The following is a 25223-nucleotide window of genomic DNA, read 5'->3' as shown; positions in this document are numbered from 1 at the left end:
AATATTGGTATCAAAGAATCATATAATGTTAAGGGGTTGGAAGGGACCTTAAAGATATCCAACTCCCTTTGTCATGTGAAGGGACAACTTGTTCCAGTGTCTAACTGCCCTCACAGTAAAAAATTTCCTCCTAATATCTAATGTAAATTTCTCCTCTTTCAATTTTTACCCATTACTCCTTGTCCTGTCACTACAGTTTCTGAGTAAGAGTCCCTCTCCAGCTTCCCTGTAGGCCCACTTCAGATACTGGGCTGCTATGAGGTCTCTCTGGAGCCTTCTCTTCTCCAGACAGACCAACCCCCACTTTCTCAGCCTGCCTTTGTAGGAGAGGTGCTCCAGTGCTCTGATCAGCTTCATGGTCCTCCCTCTGGACTTGCTCCAACATTTCCATGTCCTTCTGATGTTGGGGGCACCGGAAGTGTATGCAGTACTCAAAGTGGGGTCTCACAGGAGTAGCATAGAGGGGGAGAATCACGTCCCTTGACCTGCTGACCTAGTTGCTTTTGATGCAGCTCAGGATTTTGTTGGCTTTCTGGGCTGCCAGTGCACACTGCTGGCTCCTATTGAGTTTTTCATCCACCATCACCCCGAAGTTCTTCTCTGCAGGGCTGCTCTTAATCACTTCTCTACCCAACCTGTAGGGATTACCACAACCCGTGTGTAGGACTTTGCACATCACTTCATGAGGTTTGCATGGGCCCACCTCTCAAGGCTGCCAAGGTCCCTCTGGATGGCATCCCTTCCTGGATGTAGAATTGATTCTTGGAGAATTTTCATTGTTGTCATCACTAGAAGCCAAACTTTTGCTTCAATGTTACCTCACTGAAAGTAACAGGAGTTGGTAATCTCTGTGCATGCTGCTCCATGTAAATAGAGAAAATAATAGGAAAAAAGGGAACAATGTAAAGATAATGATGTCTTTGTGTCATGTTATGGCCATGTTTCTACACAGATGTACATGCAATGAGTTGGGAAGGTTGTAAAGGCTGGTGGACAGAATAAAATGAGTGGAGACAGCAAGGAGGAATGTAGGGAAAATCTTGGAATGGGAGCTTGGCACAGCTGGTGAGGGCAGTAAAGTGAAGTGCATTTGCAATCTACAGGTTTAGCAAGGGGAAGGAGATTCCACTGAGAGACAAACTGACTGCTTGGTCCTTGCAAGCCCTTCAGCATTAAAATGCTTCTGCCTCAGCTATGTCTATCAGCTGACTGCAGTTTGGGGACATCCCAGTCCAGGGCAGCCTTGTTCTCAAGTTGCTCTTCTAGGTGTGCTGGTGGGAATGTGACATAAGGAAGACAGCAACTGAACTTGCCTAGCACCTATCTTGGGGTAGGTTCTGAGTTGCCAGGTATCAGGGAGTGAAAATACTTGTACTAGAGAAATGGACTGCTTTTGACAGCAGAAGATTCTGAGATCTGTGTTTGTTTCATCTTCTAAAAGTAATGTCCTGACACAAAGTAGAACTGAGGTTTCATGTTTAGTACAAGACTTGCTTGTTTAACCAATGGCTCATCTGGTCCATACATGGAATTGTTTTGTAGCTGTGTAAATAATTGAGATTGAAATGGCAGAACAATCTTGAGGGACTCATAGGACTTCAGTTTTTGTATGTATGTGTATATATTATGTGTGTGTGTGTATGTTTTTGGAATGATTTCTTCCCAGATTTGTTTGCAATAGATGACTTGGCTTTTAAAATGGACTGAAATAAACAGTGACAATTGAATTAGATAATATCAGTCACTTCTGGATTGACAATCTAATATTTTAATTGTATCAATAATTTTGGAGTCCAAAGAACAGAACTATAGTTTCAAGTGTGGGAAAGTAACTATAAATTATATCTTGGCGATCCATGCTCCTTCAATCACTTCCTGACTATGTTTACTCAGTTTTCGAGCCAGAATGAGCTTTTCTAACTGCAAACATTGCAAGCCAATCTTGATCTGTAAAATGCAACCTGTCACTTAGCCAGTAAAAAAGCTGGACTACAGAAATGCTCTGGGAGTTCTGTTTCTAATAGAGCACAGCATAACTCTTTTATTACTACATTATTGTTGTCTTGTCAATGGGAGTAATTATTTTGATGGTAGCTTTAGCAGATGTGATGCATACTGAAGGCAGGTAGCAATAGTTAAAAATAACCTTATGGAGGCTTAATTGTGGTATATTTCTAATGTAGACTCTGGTGTTGCAGAGCTTGGCAGCCAAAAGGGCAGTTGAGAGGAATTGCCTGCTAATTTTCCATTGCTACTGGGATGGTGCATTGTATAAGCATTTGAAATTATATGAGGAAATAATGTGTGTGTGTATATATATATATATTTGAAATTATGTGGCTCTTGGGTAATGGAAGTGTGTTCTGGTCATAGCCCTGTGCTACTACATTGCTACTGCTTCTCAGGGCAGTCAGATTAGGAGCAAAGTATGATGTTGTTTTGGATTTTTTTTGTATGTGTGAGGGTCTGCCAGAGTTGGAGGAATGCTTAGGAAAGAAGATCAGTAGGTTTCTATTCTCCATGCACTATTAAGTATAGGAAGGGCAGAATAAGGACCTACTCGTCATCAATGCTATTGCTAATAGAAATGCAGTAATAAAGTAAGTAATAAAGTAATAATAAATTAATAATAAAGAAAGATTTTCAAGTGTATTAGGCGGTAGTCCTTTATTTTACTTTCTTGTGGTGGAGTGCCAGAGGTATTGTCATTTGAGATTTATGCCATCAAAAGCCTGCAGTTGTGCACAGTTTGCTCTTTGACCTGCTTCCTCCTTCCTCCCTTTCCTCACCAGTCAGCTGCTGTCCCTCTGCTGCTAATTTACATCCCTAAATGAATGAAGCTTAATCCCTAAACCTTAATCCTCCTAAAACCAGCTGAACTTTGTGATCCTGTCTTGACTTTGCAGGAGATTAAAAAAAAAAGGGGGAGTGTGGTGAAAAAATGTGCTTTAACTTCTAAGGAGTGTAGCCATCATTTGTGTTTTGGGGAGGACTTTCTGCAAGTGCACTGGCATTTTATTGATCAACGTACTTTTCCTAGTTACTTTATTTTTTCCACATTGAGCATAATCATCTGGTGTTTCTGCTTCAGTTCTGCTTCCTTGCTGTGCAGTGTGTACTCCTGGCAGGGGAACCTGGGTAAGAGGGGTTTCCAAAGAGACCTTGCTCAGGCATATTAATGTGGAGTGGGGATGGTGCACTTTACCAGCATACTATTTCGTAGATGAACATAGGAGAGTGAAAATCTCGTTAGCTCTCCATCTTAACAAGTAGGGATGTTTACTTCAAGAGCCAGGCAGTGTCTGAATGAGCCGTGCCCTTTCTGCTTGTAGGACTCTCTATTGTGTATGCTGCCAGCATCTTGTCCTGGAGGATTTCAGGCAGCAGAGGAGGATGCTCCTCCACTTTAAGTCTGGTAGGGTTTACATTTCTGGTCATATGCACGGTGCACAGAGAATTGGCAATATTCATCTTGTCTTTTGCTGAGGTGAATGATCACAATGTTAAAAAGTGAATGCAGTAATCTTTGTGAAGTTACCATTTCTGATTTATAGGCAAAACCAGAGTCTGCCTAATAGTCAGAGTTTAAATCTCTCTTAATAGAGATGTTGTAGTGACAGAGCAGAGAGGCAAGCTCTTCCTCAAGCTGAGAGTGAAATGCATCAACCGACGGAGCTCAGTTTGAATGCAATTCCCTCTTACAAACCCACAGGCAAAGCTTAGCAAGGAGATTCTCGTGGCTATGACTGGTATCCTGTGTGTCTGTGCTGCTCTTACTTCTAGACTGGATCATAGTAACTTTTGCATTTTGGAAGGTTTGGTTAGTACAGAATGTGATTACTGGCTCACTGAGTAACGTGTCATGTGGAGAGCACAGGCTGGGAAACCCCACGGTTTTCCTTATTTAAAGAAATGAACATTATAAAATGTACAATGTTTCACTTTGTAACAGAAACACAAGAGAATTATACAACGTAGAATTAAAAATGGGAATGCTCCAGCAATCTGAAACAATGGGATAGCTTATAAAAGGAAAGGGAAACAAAAAAAAGCCCATACAAATGAGATTCTTCTTGGTGGAAATCTTATAGACATGCAACTTTTTATGTACTATGATTCCTTGGAAAGACAGTACTCTGCACAGCTGCTAGCCACGTAAGAGAAAAATAGGTCTATGCATATCCAAGTGTGAATATTCAGTTACTAATCCAGTTTCCCCAAATACTTCGAATGGAGCTTTCAGCAGAACTTCTTAGGTTTAAAAAAAAAAAAAAAAATTCCTCTTGAGAAACTCTGTTCCAAAACCTCGATTCTTATTAGGCAACAAAGCAACTTTCTTAAAATAATCATGCTTTGGGTAAAAGCTTTCAAACATATGGCCCACAGATATAGCAGGCTTCAGAAAGATTTATCTTTAACAGTATATAAACAATTTATCTTTGCACGTGGAAGCTGCAGGTCAGATAAAATGCGTTCCTGCAAAGTGCCATTCCTTGGAAAAAAGTCTTCAGTCTCTGTCTTCAGGTAAGACCCTGTAAAACTGCATTAGAGAATATATTGAATGGTACAAGATAAGAGAATGGGTAGGAAAGGAGACATTCCCCCCACACACTACTTCTGCTAGTGGCACGTGAACATAGTTTACAGGCTGCTTGATCACAGAGTTTATGGGGTTCTTTTAGTAGGTAGGCTGAGTTATGGAGGTGAAATATGATTTGTGCATTTTGTCAACCAGCAGGCTTTAAACTCACCAGATTGAGTATATTTGATGTTTTCTTCATTACATGTTGCACAAAAATAGACATTTATTGCACAGACATATATTATTCTGTTTTTTCTTCCTCCAAGATGCCTAAAGAAAGATGTTCTATTTCAAGTCTATGAATAAATGAGTAAAATATGGTTTCTTATGGGGATGATGGTATGTTTTCATAAAGACTTTAAGTAGCCAGCCTTTGTGTCACTGCACAATCTTTATGGTTACAGGAGCTTAGCAGGAAACTTAGAGAGCTTCACCTGTGTTTTGCTGCTTTTCTCATCAATACCTTAATGCCTGCTGATTAAGGGATCATAAATCTTTGCAATATTAGCAGAGGAGTCCATTTCCATCGCAAATGACAGCATTTCTCTACCTCCTTCTAGCTGTTATCACACACGTGGCAGATACTTGTATGTATCATTGTCACACACATGCCATATATTCTGTACAATGAATGTTCTCTTCCTGGAAACCTGAACCTCTTACCACTGCTAGAGAGTACCCTTTACTCTTAAGGTCACCTAACTTGGCAAGTCAGTGAGTTAATGGGTCTGAAAAGATTATCCTAGGCCAAAACTGGTGTAAACATTCTCCTTTCAGTGTAGAACGTATGGGCTTCAATGCCTTTCATCTTTCGCTGCACATTCCAGATGTTTGCTTCTTTCCTCTCATCATATATACATGATGGTATAGTATAATGTACAGAGTTCAGATTTATGCGTAGAGCATGATGTGTTTGTTCTCTGCTTCATTACATCTTCTTTTTCCCTTTTATTTGGGAAAAGGAGAAGTACCTTAAAAGCCTTTTTTTAATTCAGGTTTGATTTGTTTATTAAATGCTCTCCCAAAGCAGTCTGGTTAGAGTTCCTCATCTCCCTTCATTTCCTCTGCTGTTCCTCTGCAATATATCTCCTTTCAGTCAAGGGTGACTCTATGACTTAGTTGCATTGAAAAAGTTCAAGGTGGCAGATCTCAAAATGTGTTTTGGAAACGTCCTTCTTTAAAAAAAAAAAATCACCAACATAAAACCAGATTTTTAGCTTGGTTATTTAGACAATCAAATGCTAATTTCTAATTTTTCCTCAGGTGATGCACTAATGTGCATTCACTATTTAAGATTATGGAGGACATCCTAAAGGTATAATGGGTGTTTCAGTTTTTATCATTTGCTGAATGTCAACAGCCTTTAATGGATAATGCAGTTAAAAATTTTGTTTTCTGGGTTCAACCTGAAGGACTCCGAAGCTTCACTACTGTTATCTTCTGTCATATATGGACAATTTTTTTTTTGATCATATGAATGCCATTTATTTTTCCCAAAGAGGCATGGTAGGTCTATTGATAAGTGTCAGAATCCAAAGAGACCACATTTATTCTTCCTTTTTCCTGGTTTTTCAGTCTTTTTTATTTCACTGTGGCAATCTAGAATAGATTATTTTTTCCTCAACTCAAGGAGGATGCAAACATACTTGAGTATCAACAGAAGGTATTTAAAGAACAAGGAAATGTTTTTGAGCTAGGATAATGCCATCTGGAAAAAATGGTTATTATTTCACTCAACAATTTGATTGTTATATATATTGTTTCTCTTTAATTAGACAACTGTGTTGTCTAAGTATACACCTATTTGTCATCTGATTTTTAGAAAAACTATTTTGAAGAGTTTTTTTCCCCACAGCTTTCTTGATTCTGCACAATTCTACTAATTTCTGTTAGTTTTTCTAAATTCTGTGTACTCTAGTCATTATTTGTCCCTTTCCCTTGGTCCTGCTACTGCCCATTCTGCGTAGGGGAAATTTGCACCTTCTTTCTATAGTAGCAGGGAATTTTTAATCATTGATCTTGACATATAGAGCAACTTATCTTCTAGGTATGCAAAGTCTTTGTGAATTACCATGATGCATAGCCTTAGTTTACCTGAGCCTTTAAGACATTTTCCATTAAGTTTAGCTGACAGATTCCATGGATTTGTTTCTCTCTTGAGTTTTAGGAGAAACAAAATTCAAAATTCTTGAAGAACAAGAAATTGTTCAGGTATATTTGAGTTAAAAACACCATAACAAAGGGATGTATGGGAGGGAGCAGTTGCCTGGCAGCCACGGAGGAGAATCCTCTGGGTTCCCTGGGTATGATTCTACCTCCCTGCACTGCTGAAGGTCGCTCTCCATGTAAAGTGAGCCTGGAAAAGTGAGCTTGCTATCCAGCGTGATTTGGATCTGTGTATTGCAGGGATGCATATTTATTTGTGCATTTATTTGCAGCTACTTGATATTAAATCAAGTACCCCAAGTTTAGGGCGAATGAACCTGAAATTTATATTTGATCATCAGAGAGCATTTTATCTTGGGTCCTTTCCTTATTTTTCCAAGACTTGTTGTGAAATGTTGTTCTGGAAGTTCACCATGTGAATTTTGGCATCACTTGCTACACTGATATAAATTGCTTCAGAATTCAGAGTTCAGTCCTCTGACTGGTGGCATTTGGGAAGGGCCTTGCCAGAAGTCATTGCATGGGATGGGACAGTCAGAGGTCCATGTGCCCTGGCCGACCATGCCCTTTCCAGGCCCCATCCCATGCATGAGCACATGCTCTTTAGATTGGCTACTTGGCCAAACATACATCAGCCTCAGGGCCAGCCAAAGATTCCCTTCTGTAAAGCTGTCCTGAGCTGCTCAGTATAAACAAATATCTTAATTCTTCTCTTCTTGTCTAATATGTCAAAGGGAATTCCCTGGTGGGCTGCAGGGTTGGTGTTCTGCACCGTTAGATGGAGAAATCAGTGCATAATTAGTTAATTTGTGCTGCCTGTTAGTACTGTCTAACAGGCAGATTGGCAATGTCCCCTTCTGCTACCCCTCTATTAATCTCACTGTCTTTTGAGTGTGGCAAATGGATAAAGGAAATTTGTTGTCTTCATAAAACTGTGTGCTTGTATCTGTAGCGCCCTGGTCTGACATAGGACTTTGTAAACTTCTTAGCTCTTGTATCTAGCTACTGAAAATAAAAAAAAAAAGCACTCTCATAACATAAAACATTGAGATTAAGAAATAAATAAAAAGAAAATAGGTCAGGTGTGCACAGTGGTGAATTTTATCTTACGTATTTTAGACTTTTAAGATATACTTTTGCCAAGATGTGGAGGATGATTGTATGTTTCCTCTTTATATGCTTTTTAAAGGATAAATCATCTTTATCATGTGATAAATTTGCATATCTATGGATGACTTTATAATATTTTTAATTGTTTTAACAAATTTTAACAAATGACCTGCTGAAACAATAAATGGGTGTTTTCTTCTCATAATTTCTAAATTTCGCAGAAATTACTAGATTACCTTACAGTTTTAAATATCCCATTTGGTCACTCTATAAAAATTATTTAAATTATCTCTGTTGAAAGAATGAAATTTGTAAGAAATAAACTGTCAGACTGAAATAAACTTGCAGTAAGTGAATTGTCACACTAAAAGGGACTTGATTATTTTATTTCCCTTTGCAGTTTTCTAAGTGTGAAATTCTTTGCAGTGAATTCAGAAATCACTCTCATCAAATCTACTGTACGCATCTTGGCTTCTCAGGGCTCCATTACTGGAAAGCTGAAATTTATATCTGTTACACTGCTGTGTATGAAAACATAAATTAAGGATACTTAATGGACTCAGCAGCTGTGATTGTCTGCTAAGTAGTTCTCCATTAATATCTTAAATTGGTTTTGCACTTAGTTTGCATGACTAATTCATTAACTCCTGTTTAATCCAGTTTTTAGTAGCTTCTTGCTTGTCTATATAAGCCTTCTGTGAGAGGAGAAGGCAAGCTTTAGATACAATGCTCTGAAGTCCCTTGGCACAGCAGTTATGTATGTAGAGCCCAGGAAACCCCTCCTCTCCCTGATGTCACATACACCTGTGATATGGGGTCATTCTGCTGCACTGAGTAAAGAATTGATATTTACAAAACAGTGAATCATGTCAGCAAGTTGAGTGAGTCCCTTGCTTCATGAGAAGTGAAGCAAGTCACTTCTCTTACATTTGCTGTGTTTTCCATCACAGTGTGGGAATATTATCTGCTAGTGTTCTTATCTTCAAACTTTCCCATTCTAAATATAATCAATTAATATAATGAATTAATATTATGTTAATGAATATAATATTGCATTGCAATAAAACCAGTTTCAAAGTTGTGCTGTACGCACTTAAAATACTGAAACTGGAATGATGCTAAGGCATTGAGATGGTGTTCTCTCTCTGATGGTCTCTCTCTGACCTTTTAGGGCTTTAAGGATGTTTTTTATGTGATGTGATGAGATTATAGTAGCTCAGAGAATGTTTTCAAGCCTTTAAGGAAAATATCCAAATTCATATTTTACAGATTTTAATTTTCTGTGCTTGACTGAAAGGTAAAATCTTGTTTTTTCTTACTTTGTGCTGATGTATTTCATTCTGATTTTAAAACAGAAGTCTTCTGCATAACAGCTTTCATATCAACTTGCTTGCATCATGGGAAACATAAAGTTAATGTTACAAGCATGCATTTGGTTTTATATTGTGATATATCCTGTTTGTTTATTTTTCAAAATTCTAATGCAGCTTTTCCTTTCTCCTGTGACAGGATGACAAGGACTTGGTTCATGAATTTGTTGTCGCTGAAGGTCTGACTTGCTTAATCAAAGTGGGAGCAGAGGCTGACCAAAATTATCAGAACTACATCCTTAGAGGTAAAGAAAATTTATCAAAAACTTATTTTTATTGCTTGTAAGGTCTCACAGGTCTGTGGCAACTTGAGGTGTTGAGTGTCTTTGAACGTGCTTCTCAGTCTGGTCCTGATTCCTGCATGTTATGTAAGAATATTAAGGGAAGCTTAATACTGACTGCTGAGCAGAATGAATTGGAATATTTGGAATACTGATAGTCTCCCCATTGCCCACCTTTTCTTGGAGATTATACTGCAGACCTGTAATTCTAAGGAAGAAAAGGCACTCTAAAACCTTTACAAAGGAGTTGCTGTGAGTGGGTCGTACTGAGCAATGGAGCCATTTTGTGACGAGTGTTTCTCTCCTGTTCTTGCAGTGATGGGTGGCTGTTGACCTCCCAAGGGCAAGGGCTTTCTTCGTGCTGCTTAGACTGTTCAAAAGTGCCTTGGAAATACGGAGGGGCAGCCCCAGCCTGCACCATCACCCTGTTGGGAGATGTATTTTTGTATCTCGTCTGTCTGTCGTGCTGCAGCAGAATGCAGCATCCTCAGTACCTATGGATATCATGCAGTATCTGTGGAATTAACAGTGAGAAAGTCATACTTATTGGGGCAGTTGGCTGGAAACAGTTTTTAGATATCTGATATTTTGGAGTTAAACAGGTAATAAGAGGTTTATGTTCTGATCTTTGCACTTAAAAGATGACTGACAAAGGCAAGGTTTGGAGAGTGATGTGGAAAAGGATTAGAAAGCTGATTTACTCTATTGTGGCCCAAATGGACATGTGTGTTTTTCATCTAACCAGGAAATCCAGGCTGTAAATTTGGACTATTTTTTCAGTATTTGGAGGGGAGAACCGTCACACCAAAGGATCTTTGCTGCTGCATGATCTCAGAGTAACTAACGAGTGCTAATGAATACATAATTGTGGTGGATTGCTCATTTGAATTTTCTTGGACTGACATATATAGCTGTATTTAAAAATGTCACTTCGATATATTTAACTGTTAAAGCTCAAACTGCAAACTGAAGAATAAAAAAAAAGAAAAAACAAACCAAAAATAAGTAGAAGGATTTTGTAAGAATCAGAAATGCATGCTAAGTTATAGAAAACAAGGATTCAAGCAGTAAATAGGGCTTCATGAGAACAAGAGTTGGCAAAAACCAGCTTTTGGAGGTGTAAAAGAAAGAAACCAGTACTACAGAAGTTATGTTCTATGTCAGTAGTTCTGCAGCCATATAACTGTACTTGAATAGTAGACGAGAACACAGCAACATGTGGAATAAAATGTTTCTGGGAGAAAACTGGCCATTGATGCTTTCAGAAAATTGAGACTGGAAGTAAATTAAAAGTCTGTATTGAACAATCTGGCCTTCAGACTAGGGACCTTTCCCTTCCCTTCCCCTCTCCTACCCCCTCTTCCCTCCCTTCCATGTATCCTAATGCATTCAGAATTCAGGGAGACAGAACGATCTCTTTCTTGTTGTGGCTCTCAAGAGCTTGGTGTCCATAATCTAAAGTTAGAAATTTTCCACTAAATTCAATGAATGATTAAGGAGACCCTTAATGCCAGTGTCCACAGCATCATATTAATTAAACTGCAAACTCATCTTGTTGCGTTGTTATTAACAAGTGATTACAGCTTGTTCAAAATAAATATAAAACCAAACAAACAAAACAACAACAAAAACTATGTAGAAGTATGCCATAAAGCTAAAAACATTATTTTAGGAAGATGCTTTCAGGGATTGGTACTTTCTCAAATCAGGTTCGTTTTTTCCCCTATTTTGCTGCTGTGGGAAGCTGAAATTTCTCTCTGGGTAGTGAATCCTGGCATCTTTTATAATAATATGATTTTTCTGTGTGATGTGGGGTTTATTTCAGAAACTAAATTGGTCTTGATCGTCTTTCAGGAAGTTCAATGGTTGTTACAACTCAAAGATTGTGTCAGCTGGTTTGCAGTTCCAGGAGCCAGCATGTACTTTCTGAATAGGTCTGCATGTGCAATGAGATAAAGAAAGGTTTGGAAGTACAGTATAGCCAGACAATCTTATCCATATACAATGAGGAGGGTGCTGAAAAGACATATTAAATATATCATGTAAGAGGGTTTCTGATACATTTGTTTTGGAAGATCATAGTGATTGGTTAGGGTTTTTTTAATGACAATTGGGTGTATTTTTTGCAGGGCTGCATTTTACTAAACCTGAAGTACTGGTGAATAGGTGAATAAATTTTACTGAAGGTACACAGTTGGCACTGAGGTGGTCCCATAAGCTTTAAACTCAGTGTTAAGCAGTGGAGATCTGAGAAGTAAAAAGTAATTGTTGTCTAGATTTTTTTGTGCCTTGCTGCTGTGGTATTCTTGTTCTGCAGATCCTTTCGGAGTGGAATATATTCTCCTTATTTTCACCGCATTTAACCTAAATCGTAAATGGATCAGATGTCTCCTTAGTTCCATATTTCTCCAGCATCTTTGGTGTAATTCAGTGTTTTCCTCTTGTAATCCTAACGCAGCTTGCAGGGCTTGTGACCTTAAGTGGCAGCCTTAGGCATGGCATTGCTTCCAGGGCTCACCCACATGTGACTACCTGTCATCTTGACTGAGCAATATCCAAGGGCTTCACATGAACTTGTTTACCTGTACTCATCAAGAAATAGTTTTGTACCTAGGAGGGACAATAAGGTGGAAACATATGTATACTTAAGGGCTGTAGGTGGTTCAGTGTGTTCAAGGTACAAGTTATTTCTTGAGGACATTGCTTTCTTTTTTCCAAAAGTCTGCATTGTTTCACTCTAATGTTTCCTAGTTGTGAATTTCTGCTTAGGGATTTTGGCTTGGTTCAAGCCAGACTCAGCTGCCAGAAAAATGACTAAATATGAGTCACGAAAATTTTAGTTACTTTAATGGGTAACGAAGAGAAGGTAAATGTGACTTTTACATATAATACTGAGAAATCCAGAAAGTTTATTGTTGAGTGCTAAGGAATTACTGTTTATTTCTTCTCAGGTCCCTTATCTAGGGCTATTTCCCAAAGTGTTACCATTTGTCTAGAAACCAACAGTAGCCAGGACTTCTCTCTCGACTTACTCTTTTGAAAGAGTAGTTTAGAAAACAGCTTTTGTTCTTTCCTACTTATCAGTTCTTCAGCCTAAATTTATTCTTCAATATTCCTTCTAATTATTATGGACATCTACAGAAACTGTGTTTTGCAGGATTTTTATTCTCCATGAAAACAGACTTGTTTTCCTCTTGTTATTTCCCCTTCTTTTTTTTTTTTTTTTTTTTTCCTTTGGTGACAAGAATCTGTAAGGATAAGAAACTTTGCTGATACCATTGAACTTAAAAGTTTCTGTCCCAGTTACAAGATTGTGGTATGGTGGATGTTACCTAAATATTCAAAAATAAATGGAAATGGGTTAAAGGTAGATGGAAAGGTCTGCAACTGATTAGAGATTAATATAAATCTTATTGAAATTTTGAAGATTCTTTGGATATAATTTTGAGATCACCTGTTCCTTGCACAGACTGAGAAAGCAACACATGAAATGCCATGGCTGAGCACATACTAGTTAAATAATCTGCTAGAAGCATGGTAGTCTTCATGTTTTCTGATAATTTAGCCACTGCTCTTGGGAAGGTGAGAAAGAAAAGCAGGTTGTGTAGACCAAGGCTTAACTGTTTTAAAAATATACTGAATAACTAAGGTATGAGGGTTCAGGGATGACTTTGACAATGGGATGTGAGAAGTTCTGCCTGGTAGGATCCTGTGCTGCCTGTTCCTCAGATCCAATGAGGAGGTTGTCAAAAGGTCATCCAGCCTCTTTTGTACAGTGTAATTGTGTACTTAGATCCCTATTTGCCTCCTTATGAATTCAGATCAGTATTTAGATGTGTCCATAATTAGATTAAAGCTGGAGATTGTTCTTGTGGTCTAAAAGCACAAGCCATGTGTCCAGTCTGAGCAGGCAAAGGCCTTGATCTTGCTACAGCACAAAATTTCAAGGAACTAAGGCTGAGGAAACAATGGGGCAGCAATCTGTGCTTGTTCTAGACCATGTTTGAATCAAATTCAGCTTTTGGATGCAGCTCTCTGAGTTATTAAGAGTTCTGTGCTTATATGGGGAATCAGAATTTGAGTTTCAACTCTGGATGAGAGATGGTTTCAATTTTGTTTGGTGGTTTTAAATTTTTAGTGTTGGGGTTTTTTTAAAGAATAAATAAAGAAAAGCAAGTGCTTGGAGAAGCCTAAGAGTTATCATTAGAAGTAATATTTGTGCTTTAAATTAACCCCTCTCCCGTAAAACCCCAAAGCATTCTTATAGTCTAAAATTAAAGATAAATAGAATCACAGAACCATGTAGGTTGGAAAAGACTCTTGAGTTTGGCCATTAACCTATCACTACCAAATCCACCACTAAACCATGGCTCTAAGCACCATGTCTACATATCTTTTAAATTCCTCCAGAGACAGTATAGACAGAATTTCAATAATTTGTATTTAATTCAATAATCTGGGCAGAAGACTAGGTTGCAGTAGAACCAATTGTGGGATTTCCTGTCACAGGCCCACTGCACTTCTGATGAAGTGACAAAGTCCTATGTGTTTCTACAGATATTAGTGCAAGCACAGAAGTTTAAGGTAATGGTCTTGGGTAAAGGATCTGACACACTCTGAGGGAAAATGACATACCATTTAAGAGGATTAAAGGTTGATAAGTTCATACACAAAGTCAACATCATCTTCAACCTAATGGAACAGCAGCTTTATTATTATGCCATACATTTTTTTCCTTATAAATAGTAAATGTAGTTTGTTTTGCAATTGCATTTGTACAGGCATGCTTGTATCTTCATGCAGATAGAATGAGCGTATATACTAATGCTCTTATTTTATTTTTCCTCCTGGTTTTGCAAGACTTTTCAGGACTTTATAGTAATTTTATGAGGGACTTTTTACCAGGAAAGTCCTATGTGAGTCCTAAAATGTAAATAAGAAAAAACTAAGTATCTTAAAACACTAAAATCACCTGTGAGACGCAACTCCAAGGCACATTCTGATCTTTGGTATGTGTTTAAATTATGACGGATCCATTAAAACAATCCTCTTCAAGCCTGATAGCTGCTGTTTGCACAGTTGTGAACTGCCAGTGATGGAGAAGTTCCCAAGAGGAGCAGTGACTTCCCAAAGCCAAGCAATGAGTATTGAGGAGCCTGAAACTTTCCAATCCCCCACTGAGGCATGAGAATGTGGGAATCTTTGGATTTCTTACCTGTCTAGCTGCTAAATGGGAGCTAACCTTTACTCAGGGACAGACGGATGGAGAGAAAGGATGTAGCTTTATCTGGATAGTTACCCTTTTAGTGACCTCAGCTTCCTACTGCAGCAAGTTAATTCTAAATCTGTATTTTGCATATGCTTTTAATTATACAGTCCAGCATAGCTGACAACAATAAAAAATGGAAAGAAATTACTGTAAGAGCTACTAGTTGTAAAGCAGAAAGCGACTTTGCTGTTGAAATTAGGAGATGCTGAGATGTTTGACGGGGTGGTTGAACATGCACAGGAGCCACTAGAGTCAGTCAGAACCACAGATGAATGCCCAGGCAGGGTGTCAGGTTTCTAAAGGAGCAGGCAAACAGCTCAATCACTGACATGTACCAAAGCCACCAACAGTTATGCCTATTTATAAAGCCAGAGGCATGCGATCCCACCTGCATGCCAAGTTTAGAGCTAAGGGCTGTGCTGCACATTCTGGGAAATCAGATTAAATTCCTGAAACTACTCAGTGCTGGATGGTAAAAGACCATCTGGTTTTTGTCTGTCACCAGGACACTGTGTGTGCCCCTAGATGTCAAGGAGCTAGAGGAAGTCGAAGGTGAGGGTGAGGCTTTGCAAGCAGGCAGTGGAAGCTGCTGCTGATAACCCTTTCGTTCTGAAAGCCAGACATGAAGTTATCAGCGAGCTGGTGGTATTTCTACATCAAGCCAACTGCTACTAGGAATGCTTGGGGCTTGTAAGTGTGCTCTCTGTAATGGGGGGGATGATCCATTTCCAGGAATTGGCTTGCTGCTTTTATCAAAAAGACCCCTAATTATTTACAAGGGCATGAATATTTCCAGTGCTCTTGAACTTTCCTCCCTCAACCTGATAAATTATGTGGTTTTGGCCTTTTGCATTAAAGGTTAGGTGTTACAAAGCATTTAGCATGGAAAAGCATGTTCTTCTGCAGTAAATGTATGTGAAGCATTTGCAGGAAGTGTATGTATGTGAAACAGGGTTTGTGTAAATAACAAAAGACTAGAAATAAAAGTCTGTGAGAGGCTATGTCTTTCCTAAATAGACATGTCTTGCTGTTTGATACTACAGCAGTAAAACAGATGGTAGTAATGTAAATTTAGTAGTGAAAAAGGAGCTAATACTGAATATCGTGCATACCTTTGCATTATTCCTGTTTCAGTGTGAACTGGAGAACTGTTTGAAGTTTTCCAGCTGTAGAAAAGTATCCCAGCCCCAAGTAAATCGGAACAGGCAGCACTCGATTAGGCTTACCTTTGTATTTCTTTCTTTTCTTGAAGCAGAGTATGAAAACTTCCCTGATTCTCTTAATCTTCAATGTGCAGGTAGCAACTGTGAAGTTCCTGTATATACCTCCACATTTTCCATTTGTTTTCTTAGGTCAAGTCCTTTAAAATTATGTAAACTTCGCAGTTGATCTCAAAGTAGCTATAGTAACAGTGTGTGCTTTTAAAAGAAATGGGGTTCCTATAGCTTGATTACTTGGGAATGTTTCTTCTGGGAGACTTGCTGGCACAGTCTCCCTGTAAATTTGGCTTTATCTTTCTTTTCTGTCTTCCAGAAAGCTTATCAGAGTTGGACACTTGTCCTGTGGGGATTTGAACATTCATATCCTTCATTTTTATGCTTGACATTACACCACAGTTCCCATGAAACCATACCATAGGATGGCAACTCCACCTGGAAGCTGTTATACCCTTATACTACAGGGCAACTCCAGATGGAGATCCAACCTAGTTTCCCTACCACCAGTACCAAAAAAACCCCAAACAAACCCCACCAAACCAGACCACAGTTGTGTTAGCAAATTAATAGCAGATTAGTGTAGCAGTGTATTAAGACACGTTAATGAGCAGCATTGCTGAGCTGAGTTACAGCGTGGCTGGGATGCAACCATGACCTCTCTCCTTGTGAAATGGACTACTCTGCCAGCTTTCCATCAGTGAGCTTTGTTGGTATCATTTGTTGTAGTTTGTTTCAAAATTAACAGTCCCAGAAAAATCAGACCTATACTTGATGTTTCAGTACCTCTTCCTACTACATGTGCAGAAACTTCAAGATGTGCCTCTTCTTGAAAAGCCATGGAATGAAAAAATACAAATGGATTTGTCATCCTGATTTATTAACCCTTTAGAAATAATGAGATTACAATGCTCTTTGTTATATCAGAGAAAAAAGGGCACATTATACTATCTCTGTGATTAATAATATAAACACTAAACATCCTCGTCTTGGAGGCTAAATCCTCTTTCACTCCTGAAAATATCTCTTTAAGGCTAAGTGCATTCCTCTCTATTTCCTTTCTGCATTTCTCTTCTGCATATTTTAAAATAATATTTATTAAACTCATTCTGCGCAAGCATTACACTGAGTTCCCTACTGAACACAACCTTAGGCATTCCCTCAGTTGCTGGAGGAAGCACTGCCCTCTCCTTTGTCCTCCTCCTCCCTCCCTTCTCCCTGGATGTGATTCTGATCCATCTGGAAGCAGAGCCAGGTGGTCCTCACACACAGCGTACAGTACAAGTCCTCCCAGTTTGGGATGGGAATTGGCACTGAAGCAAATTCGAGTTCAAAAGTTTAACCACCCTATAGTAATTTACACATCTACAAATAAACTGAGCTGTTCCTTGCTCTCTGCATTATATGAAATGGCCTTTCATGTTGGGACTGCTTGTGAGGAGGATATAGGGTTCTCATGATCTACATGGAATTCAGCAATAACACCACCATAAAATTATGGATTTCCCTTGTTTTTTAAGCTGACAGAGGCTGGTAGGCTTTGGGTGGCTCTCTGTCTCTATGAAAATGAATCTTCTAGTTCCGTGTAATTTTTTTTATGGTTTTTGAAATTCCCATGAAATGTGACACCTCAGGCTATGCAGACTCTGTGTAAAATGAGGAACTGAACATGAAAAATGCACATCCTTAACTAGTGAGCAAAGAGTAAGTACTTGGGAAGTAGTCCCAGGGGCCTTTAAAGCCGTTGTGGTTGTTATATGATTTAACTACTCAAACTTCATGAACAAGCCTTGAAAACAATGTATCTATTCCAACTAGTAGAAGCATATTATAGTGTGTTTCAGCCTTTTTGTAGTAATCTTGTAGCCTCAGAGTATCTCAGTAAAGAAGGAAAAACTGTGTAGAAAATAACACATTCATAAGCCAGCACAGACATGAATATGGCTACTGGTAATTTCACTATGAATTACTTGCATTGAATATATGCACATAAAACATGTTAAAATATGGTTGAGAAATAGTTTGATTGTTCCCATTTCAAGATTAGAGGCTTCCACAGCTATTTTTAATGATAGTTCCTTGGGTGCCACACAGTGTGTTCTATCCTGATACAGAAGCAGGGAAAATTAAGGACTTTAAGGAGAAGTGGGAGGGGTAGAGTCAAATGTGTAGGGTAATTGTACTGGCTACTATTCCATGAAGGTGATTATTGTGTGGTATAAGCATGTGACAAAAATTAGGTTCTTCAAATATCTTCAGATAAATTCCATATCCAGTTATGTTAGAATTATTTTAAAGTTACATATTAGCGCTGCCTCTCTGGAATTTTTGCAAATGTGCATGCATATGAATTTCTGTTGATTATGTTCTCATAGCTGCAATCAGAAAACTGGGCCATAAACTCCTAAAATACTTATTTCAGTACTGTAAGGCAGTGAGCTGCATTTAAGCCTCTGATCACTACTGCATCAAATATTAAAAAATTGTAGATGATTGAAGAATTTAAATGCTAAGCCATAGGACTTATGTGTGTTAATTATTAACTGATCATAAACACTGTGTCCATACATATGTGTCTAGGAAAAACTGTAGAATATTCATAGTCTGATGACAGTGAGGGGTAATGTTAGTGAACATATGGGAATATTAACGTTTCTATTTCTGCTCTTGGGGGTTTCTCTTTACCTGTTCTTCTGCACATCCCTAGGGAGCACAGTCAGAGTAGCACATGCCCCTTAGGAAAGCAAAAGTAGCAATTAGCTGCCTGTGTACATGGAATGAATGAGAAAACAGGGAAACGTTTTGCTTCTTTATGATGAAGTATAAGGACCAGCTTACTTGCTACCAGCCCTACCCTCCTCCTCTGCCCTCTCCACCACCTTCTATACAGAGGGCTGGAGACACAAATGGTGGCACTGGAGTGACAAGAGGAGTATGTGGGCTGGCATGCTCCCAATCTCCATGTGTATGTGAAGGTTGTCAGTGGAGCACGGGGGGTGGAGCTGAGCAGACTGGGTAAGGCAACAAATTCGAGGTGCCATGTAAAGGCAGACAGGATATTGTATCTTCCCTTTGCAAAGCCAGAGGGACAAGAATTGTGTTTGGGGCTCCCTCTCTACTGGGTGGGGGGGTTGGAAGCAGAAGTTTATCCCATTCCTACAGTTTTACTAAAAGTGGGGATTGATAAACCATTAATTTATTAATTGTAACATGATTTCTTTCTCTCCATATTATCAAGCAGTAAGGAGGTTTTTTTCTGTTTCCGGTGTGTGAGGTGTTTCCAGTTTTCTCCATTTAAATTCCTGACACTGAAGCTTGGGCTGTCAAGCCAGGAGAGGAGACTGTGCCTACCTGCTGCACCCAAGCAACACAGGAGCACTGGATTGCAGTAGCTGCTTAAAATACAGTACCTGTGTTGTTTAGGATGTGTTTTTCAATAATTTAACCCTTTTTTATGTTTCTTCTAAGACACTTCAGTGAAGAGAGTTTACTGATGTAGGTGCCATGCCAATAAGTAATTTTTTTCCTTTGCCTATTTTTATTTGTTTACAGTAAGAAAACAAATATTCTTCTCTCCTACAACCTTATAAATTATTTGGTTTCCCAACACACACTCCTGGAGATGTTGAAAGGGATTAAAGAAAAAAGGGAGGGGTTATTTGGAGTGTATGGGAATCAGGAGGACCACAGGGCGGTGGACCTTAAGACCATGGCTAGAGTGTTTCAGTTCCACAAATTGGTGTTTCCTAAAAGCAGTAAGTTATAGGATAGGGGTCATGTATTGATGCTGAATTTGCTCAGCAATCTAAAAATATCTGGAAGGATTTTAAAATTTGTGACTGAGGGGCTCCATGATATATCAGACCTGAAAGGAAAATGGTATGTGAGCTACTGAGGGAGTCTCTGTAAAGAAAGGTCTCCCTTTCTTTATGGAGAAGGAAACCAGGAAGCCAAAGAGTGCTGACATCCCACAGGAAAGATTACTGTTTAAAGGCAGATCCTAAGCATTGCATTTAATGAAAGGCTGAGATGGACAGACTTTCTTTTGGAGTTTACTATTTTTTCTTCTGTCATTTAAGTTCCCTGAAATGGAGAAGAAACTCTAAAAATACTGGTGTGTGCTGCAGGGACTGCCATTAAATGGCTCTGCTGTTACAGCACGTTGACTTGAGTCACTGAAGTGCTACTCAGGATTTGCTGTGTCTACTGCATGTATTTTAAAGCAGGTTTATTTAAGTGACAGGTGGGGTCTTAAAGACTTCTGCCAATACTGGGCAATATCCTGTTTCCTCCTACTTAACCTTCCTGCTTCTATATGTTATCACCGGCTTAGACAAGGATCTCAACTTCCTCTGTCTGGCCTGTTTCTGATCCTACCCACCCCCAAGTGCCCCCTAGATTCCTAATTTTGTACTCCAAATCCCTTCGTAACAAACACCTCTATGATTTTTAAAGTTATGCCCCAAATTGACTTTGGGTACAGCAGGGTTTCACAACACTTACTCTTGATGAGCTTCAAGTATCTGTAGTAACAAGGGTCCCTATCTGCAGACTTTCACCTGGGTGTTCCCAATCTCAGTAGCCTGTCCTGGCATGCAGGGAGCAGTCTTGGAAGCAGACACTGTTTCTCACTCAGGCAAAACCCACTCACAGAGAGCAAAAATTTTGCTTTTAAAGCAGCAGCTTTTAAGCACGGTTTTTTGCTCTCTAAGATAGTTATGGACAAAAGCACTAAGAATACTGTTAAGATTGATAAATAAAACTCTAGAAAATTAAAAAATACCTGTATGAGCTTACTTTGCAGGCATGCATGCCTCCTTTGTGTGGCAACTGATCCAGCCTTTGATCGCACAGTGGTATGGCTTTTCCACAGCTGCTCTGCTTCAGCTAATGAGCACCATCGCACCTGTGCACTTATTGAACATCTTTTAAATAGCTTGTTTTATCCCTCCCCAGGCTTTGGGATTTATTTCATGTTAGGCAAACTTATAAAATGTTTGCTCTGCTCATGGATTTTTCTGTAGTTTGTCACTAAATGTTATCCAAGAGCTGAAAGGGCAGCATTATCTTTGTGTGGTAGATAAGAAAATGAGGCATTTGAAAAAGACATTCTGAATTCAGAAAGATTCAGTAACTCTAAGTGCTAGTTTGGGACTTGTCCTTGGGCTGGCTTTTCAAACTGGATATGGTATATTTTGTTTATTTCTTTTTAATCTTTACTCTTAGGGTTTCTTTTCCTATTCAGACTCTTGCCCAGCCTGTCCTAGTTTTCTTTCTCAGATCTATTTCTTGCTTTCCACATCAGCTTCCTTTAACCTAGATCAGTCTATCAGTTTGTTTACATAATCAATCCACTCAGTAATATTCATAAGTTCATTTTCATTATTTTCTTTACCAGTTTAAGCTGGCTTAAATGCTTTTTCTTCCCATCACCTCTTCCCACCTCTGCGCTGTCTGTCCTGGGTTCTGTGTTTGTGTGATAGTGTAATGAACTTGACACAGGAATGTGTTAATCTGAAAAATGGGTGTGAAAAGGTGGGTATTTTGCTATTGTTTTGAATTAAACTGTTTTAGTACTGTTGAATTACTCCAGTTCTCAATAGTGGGACACAAACTCCTGAACCAGCAAAACCCTGGTTTTGACCTGAGACAAACAAATAAGGGACAGTGTTGCAGTGCCACTGTCAAGTATGTAGTCTCAGCTTTGGTATCTTATCTCCTGTACATTTCTTTCCTCAACATCACTGACATCAGCCCTAATCTGTATGTTTCCTCCAGACAAATAGCTTTTAGTCTTTCCCATTATTTCCCTCATTTATCCTAGTCACTTCATCTCTCTTCATAACTGTCAGACACTCATCAGGTTTTCTGTCAGAGTTCCTCCCTCTTTCATTTCCTTGAACATCTCTAGGTTTAAATTCTGTTTCCTTTAGTGTTCAGATCAGAATTCTTCTCCTCATCATCTCCTCATCATTCCCTCCTGCCTTGCAGAAACCTACCCCAAATATAATAAGTGTTGGAAATTTTTCATGAGAAAAAGAAGGTGGTGTTTGAAAATTTTAGTCCAAACTCAAAACTTGAAGAAACTATGGACAAGTAAACCCAGGAGTGTTTTAATGGGAACTAACAGGCAATTTTAGTAATAAGCAGCCTGACCCATATATAGTGAGCCTTCAGTTTTAGTGTCATGAGGCTCAGTTTTAGTGTCATGAGGCTCACTTTTAATGCTGAAAGTACATGGGAAACTAGTGCTTTATTGGCTAGAAGTAGAAAATTTCTTGTGTTACTGACCTAACATTTTTTTTAATTTAGTGTTCAAATGTTGAGTTCTTGTGTAACATCTGCATCATGAGTTCATAGAGCAAGACCTGATTGAGAAGTAAATGTTTATCAGAATTGTCTGGAATCCTGCCTTTATATCAGTCTTTTGGAATATAAAACAGTTTAAGATGTTGGAAGTATTATTTGGAATAATCCCTTTTAACTGGACTACAGTGCATGATTTGTCTCACCTAAGTCCAGTACCTTGTCTCAGGCAGTTAGCTAAACTCCCCGAGCAAGACAGAACCCAAAAGAGCCTTGTGATGGAACTGGATTTGCATTACATACAACTGTCCTGGCATACTTGGGACTACCAGACTCATCAAGATGGGGGTCAGTCAGAAAAAGGACTCAGTCAGAAAAAAGACCCATGTTCTGCGCTTTGTTCCACTGGGACTCAGTAATACCCAAGAGCCCTGCATTTTCAAAGGCTAGGCTTGGTTACTTTCCATGACTGGCATTCATGGATAACAGAATTTCAAGATGTCATTTCAAGGGGTTTTAGCCTTGGTAGAAGAAAGTCCTAGGTGTGTCTTTCAGGAAAGCAAACCCAAATCCTATTCACTAGTCCACACCAGCAAAACCAGCTTTTCACCAACAAAACCATAGTGCATGTCCTTCCAAATGTGACATAACCTCTGCATGGTTGGATGTGCCACCCAAAGGAAAAGTCATTGCAAGTCATTGACCCGTGTTGGCCCTGAGGTGGTTGGTCAAGTACCATGGACAGGGGCAGCTCTGGCACAGCCTTCTCAGGACTAGAGGCTTGACAACCTTGTTGGAAAACACATTATAAGCCTGCATATTTGGTGCCAAATCAGTTATTATTGATTGCATGTAAAATAACCAAACCCTTCTGAGCTTTTTCTCACGGGCATTCCAGATTCAGTCTTCCTATGCAGTTATGTTTGGTCCAGAGCTTCAGCCAATGCCGGGTACTATATATATATTTGATAGATTTGGCTCAGGAAAACAGTGTTAACTTGAGAGACTGAAGATTCTTATTTGTAATAAACTAAATGTGCAGTGCTCAAGTACCCCATGGGTACTTGAAGAATAATTAATGATTAGCCTCAAGAATCTGAAATTTCTTGGTATCTGGTCAATATGAATAAAGCATTATGTGTTTTATCCGTGACTTATGGGTTCTTCCCCCATTCTGCACTTGTAATTGTCAGGGAATCAGAGGAGTGTTATGGCTGCTCTAGCCTTTGTGCATGGCATATTGAAGAATCGTGCACCAAGTCAGAGTGAATCCAGGGGGAGTGGTTTATACTTGAGCACAGCTTCAGCACCATAATCAGTGCATGGGCTCTGACACAGTGCCTTATAATATTATTTCTTCCCAAGCCTATGGAGGGGTATGGCAGAGATGATGTTGGCCTTTGAATTAAACATATGTATGAATTAGGGTGCAAGTACGCCCCTGGGATACAGCATGTGTTCTCAGCAGCAGTTTATTGCCTGCAAAACTGACGGAGAGCGTGATGAACCCCAGGGCTCTAAATTATAAGAGAAGCTTTAATAACATTGAATTATTAGAAAGAAAATGTACTGGATTCTTTGCATTTTCAGAATGATTTCTGCATGTAAGAGGTATAATATTTTTAAATTTTACTCAAAAGCTTGGGGGAGATTGTCTACTAATGAATCCACTCTAGACCTGAGCTTGTGGTTAAAGCATAAACAGTTTACTGTGAAATTATGGGACCTGCTCCTGATAAGGTGATGGTGCAAGAAGTACTGTTCCTTCTGATTGCAGATGTCCCATGAAACAGCTGCTGCAGCATACAGGCATGATGTGTATGCATCATGACCAAGCCAGCACAGTTCTGTCTTTAAATGTTGTAAACCAAGACGGTTCTTACTAGTGGTTAATTTGCAAAGTTTTACTTCAAACTAGATTAAAATCTGATGGGCTTGACTGTGCTTTTGTTTATTGTACTGACATGAGTAGGAATTAACTCTTGACGTGTGTGTGAAACACATAAATTTGGTCCAGAATCTTAAACAATAAAAAACATTGTCTTTCATATTTATTTACCTTCACATGTAATGTTCAAGCAAACAAAAACACAGCAATCTTGATAAATACATTAGTATTGAAAAATTAATCTTTACTTTTCCTGCATGGCTGTATTGACATTTACTGTCCATTTTTCTTTGCTAAAGGAACCATGAAACACAAGCTTTTTTATGTAAATGCTCCGAAGTCTTTGGAAAAGGTCATTAAAAATAGTCGAGGGAATGCAGTGCTGCTATAGCTGAAGAGCTCATTTTTCAATAGTGCTCTTTCATGTTTATTTATAAGTTTAAAAGAAAAAGTCTTAAGATTAAAACAGCTGATTGCTGGATTATCCTGTGAGAACGCAAACACATTACTATACATAATGAAATGCCAGTAGATGTCTTGCTAGATACTTCATATACAATACATAGGACTGCAATTTGTCCAAATACAGTGATTTTTTGCATTTTTTTTTTTTTCATTTTTACTTTTCCCCCAACACTTGTGTTCCCAACAAGAGCTACATTGCACTTGAGGGCTTTTTTATATGCTCTAATAACTTGAAAGACTTTTAAATCTGTGTTCCTCTTGCTGATGATGAAGAATGTTGCATGCCACATTTTTGGGAATTTTTTTTTTTTTTTTTTTTGGTCTTATTTTTCCAGTCAAATGAAATTCAGAGAGCTTTTAGCCAAAAAAAGAGAAAATTTCAATTTTTAGTTTCCAGTCCTTGATGGTTCACATCTTCTTTACATCATCGTTACTTTCAGCAGATAAGGTCCAGCAAATCAAAATTGTAGGCACTGTTTTGCTTTTACAAAGCAATATTCCCACTGTAACAGGAAGCACAGGGAAGCAACTCTGCCAGTCTGTTGCCTTAGGAAAGTTCTCATACTGTGGGA

At 38.8% G+C, this 25223-nt stretch overlaps 1 protein-coding gene and 1 long non-coding RNA gene across 10 annotated transcripts in view; both read left to right on the top strand.

Moving 5' to 3' along the window:
• Window positions 1–25223, top strand: part of LOC126635861 (uncharacterized) — a 1135091-nt gene that overhangs the window by 815062 nt on the left and 294806 nt on the right. The gene's annotated exons all lie outside the window — the stretch shown is intronic.
• The window catches only part of FHOD3 (formin homology 2 domain containing 3), a 387674-nt gene that overhangs the window by 181775 nt on the left and 180676 nt on the right, over window positions 1–25223 (top strand). For all 9 annotated transcript variants that reach the window (XM_050307337.1, XM_050307354.1, XM_050307309.1 and 6 more), the window contains exon 5: window positions 9368–9473. In XM_050307337.1, coding sequence (XP_050163294.1) covers window positions 9368–9473 — 106 coding nt within the window. The remainder of the gene's footprint in view (window positions 1–9367; window positions 9474–25223) is intronic.

This window comes from Myiozetetes cayanensis, unplaced genomic scaffold (assembly GCF_022539395.1).
Source record: "Myiozetetes cayanensis isolate MyiCay16 unplaced genomic scaffold, myiCay2020 scf1, whole genome shotgun sequence".
Lineage (NCBI taxonomy): Eukaryota > Metazoa > Chordata > Aves > Passeriformes > Tyrannidae > Myiozetetes > Myiozetetes cayanensis.
This window is presented reverse-complemented; position numbering and strand designations above follow the sequence as displayed.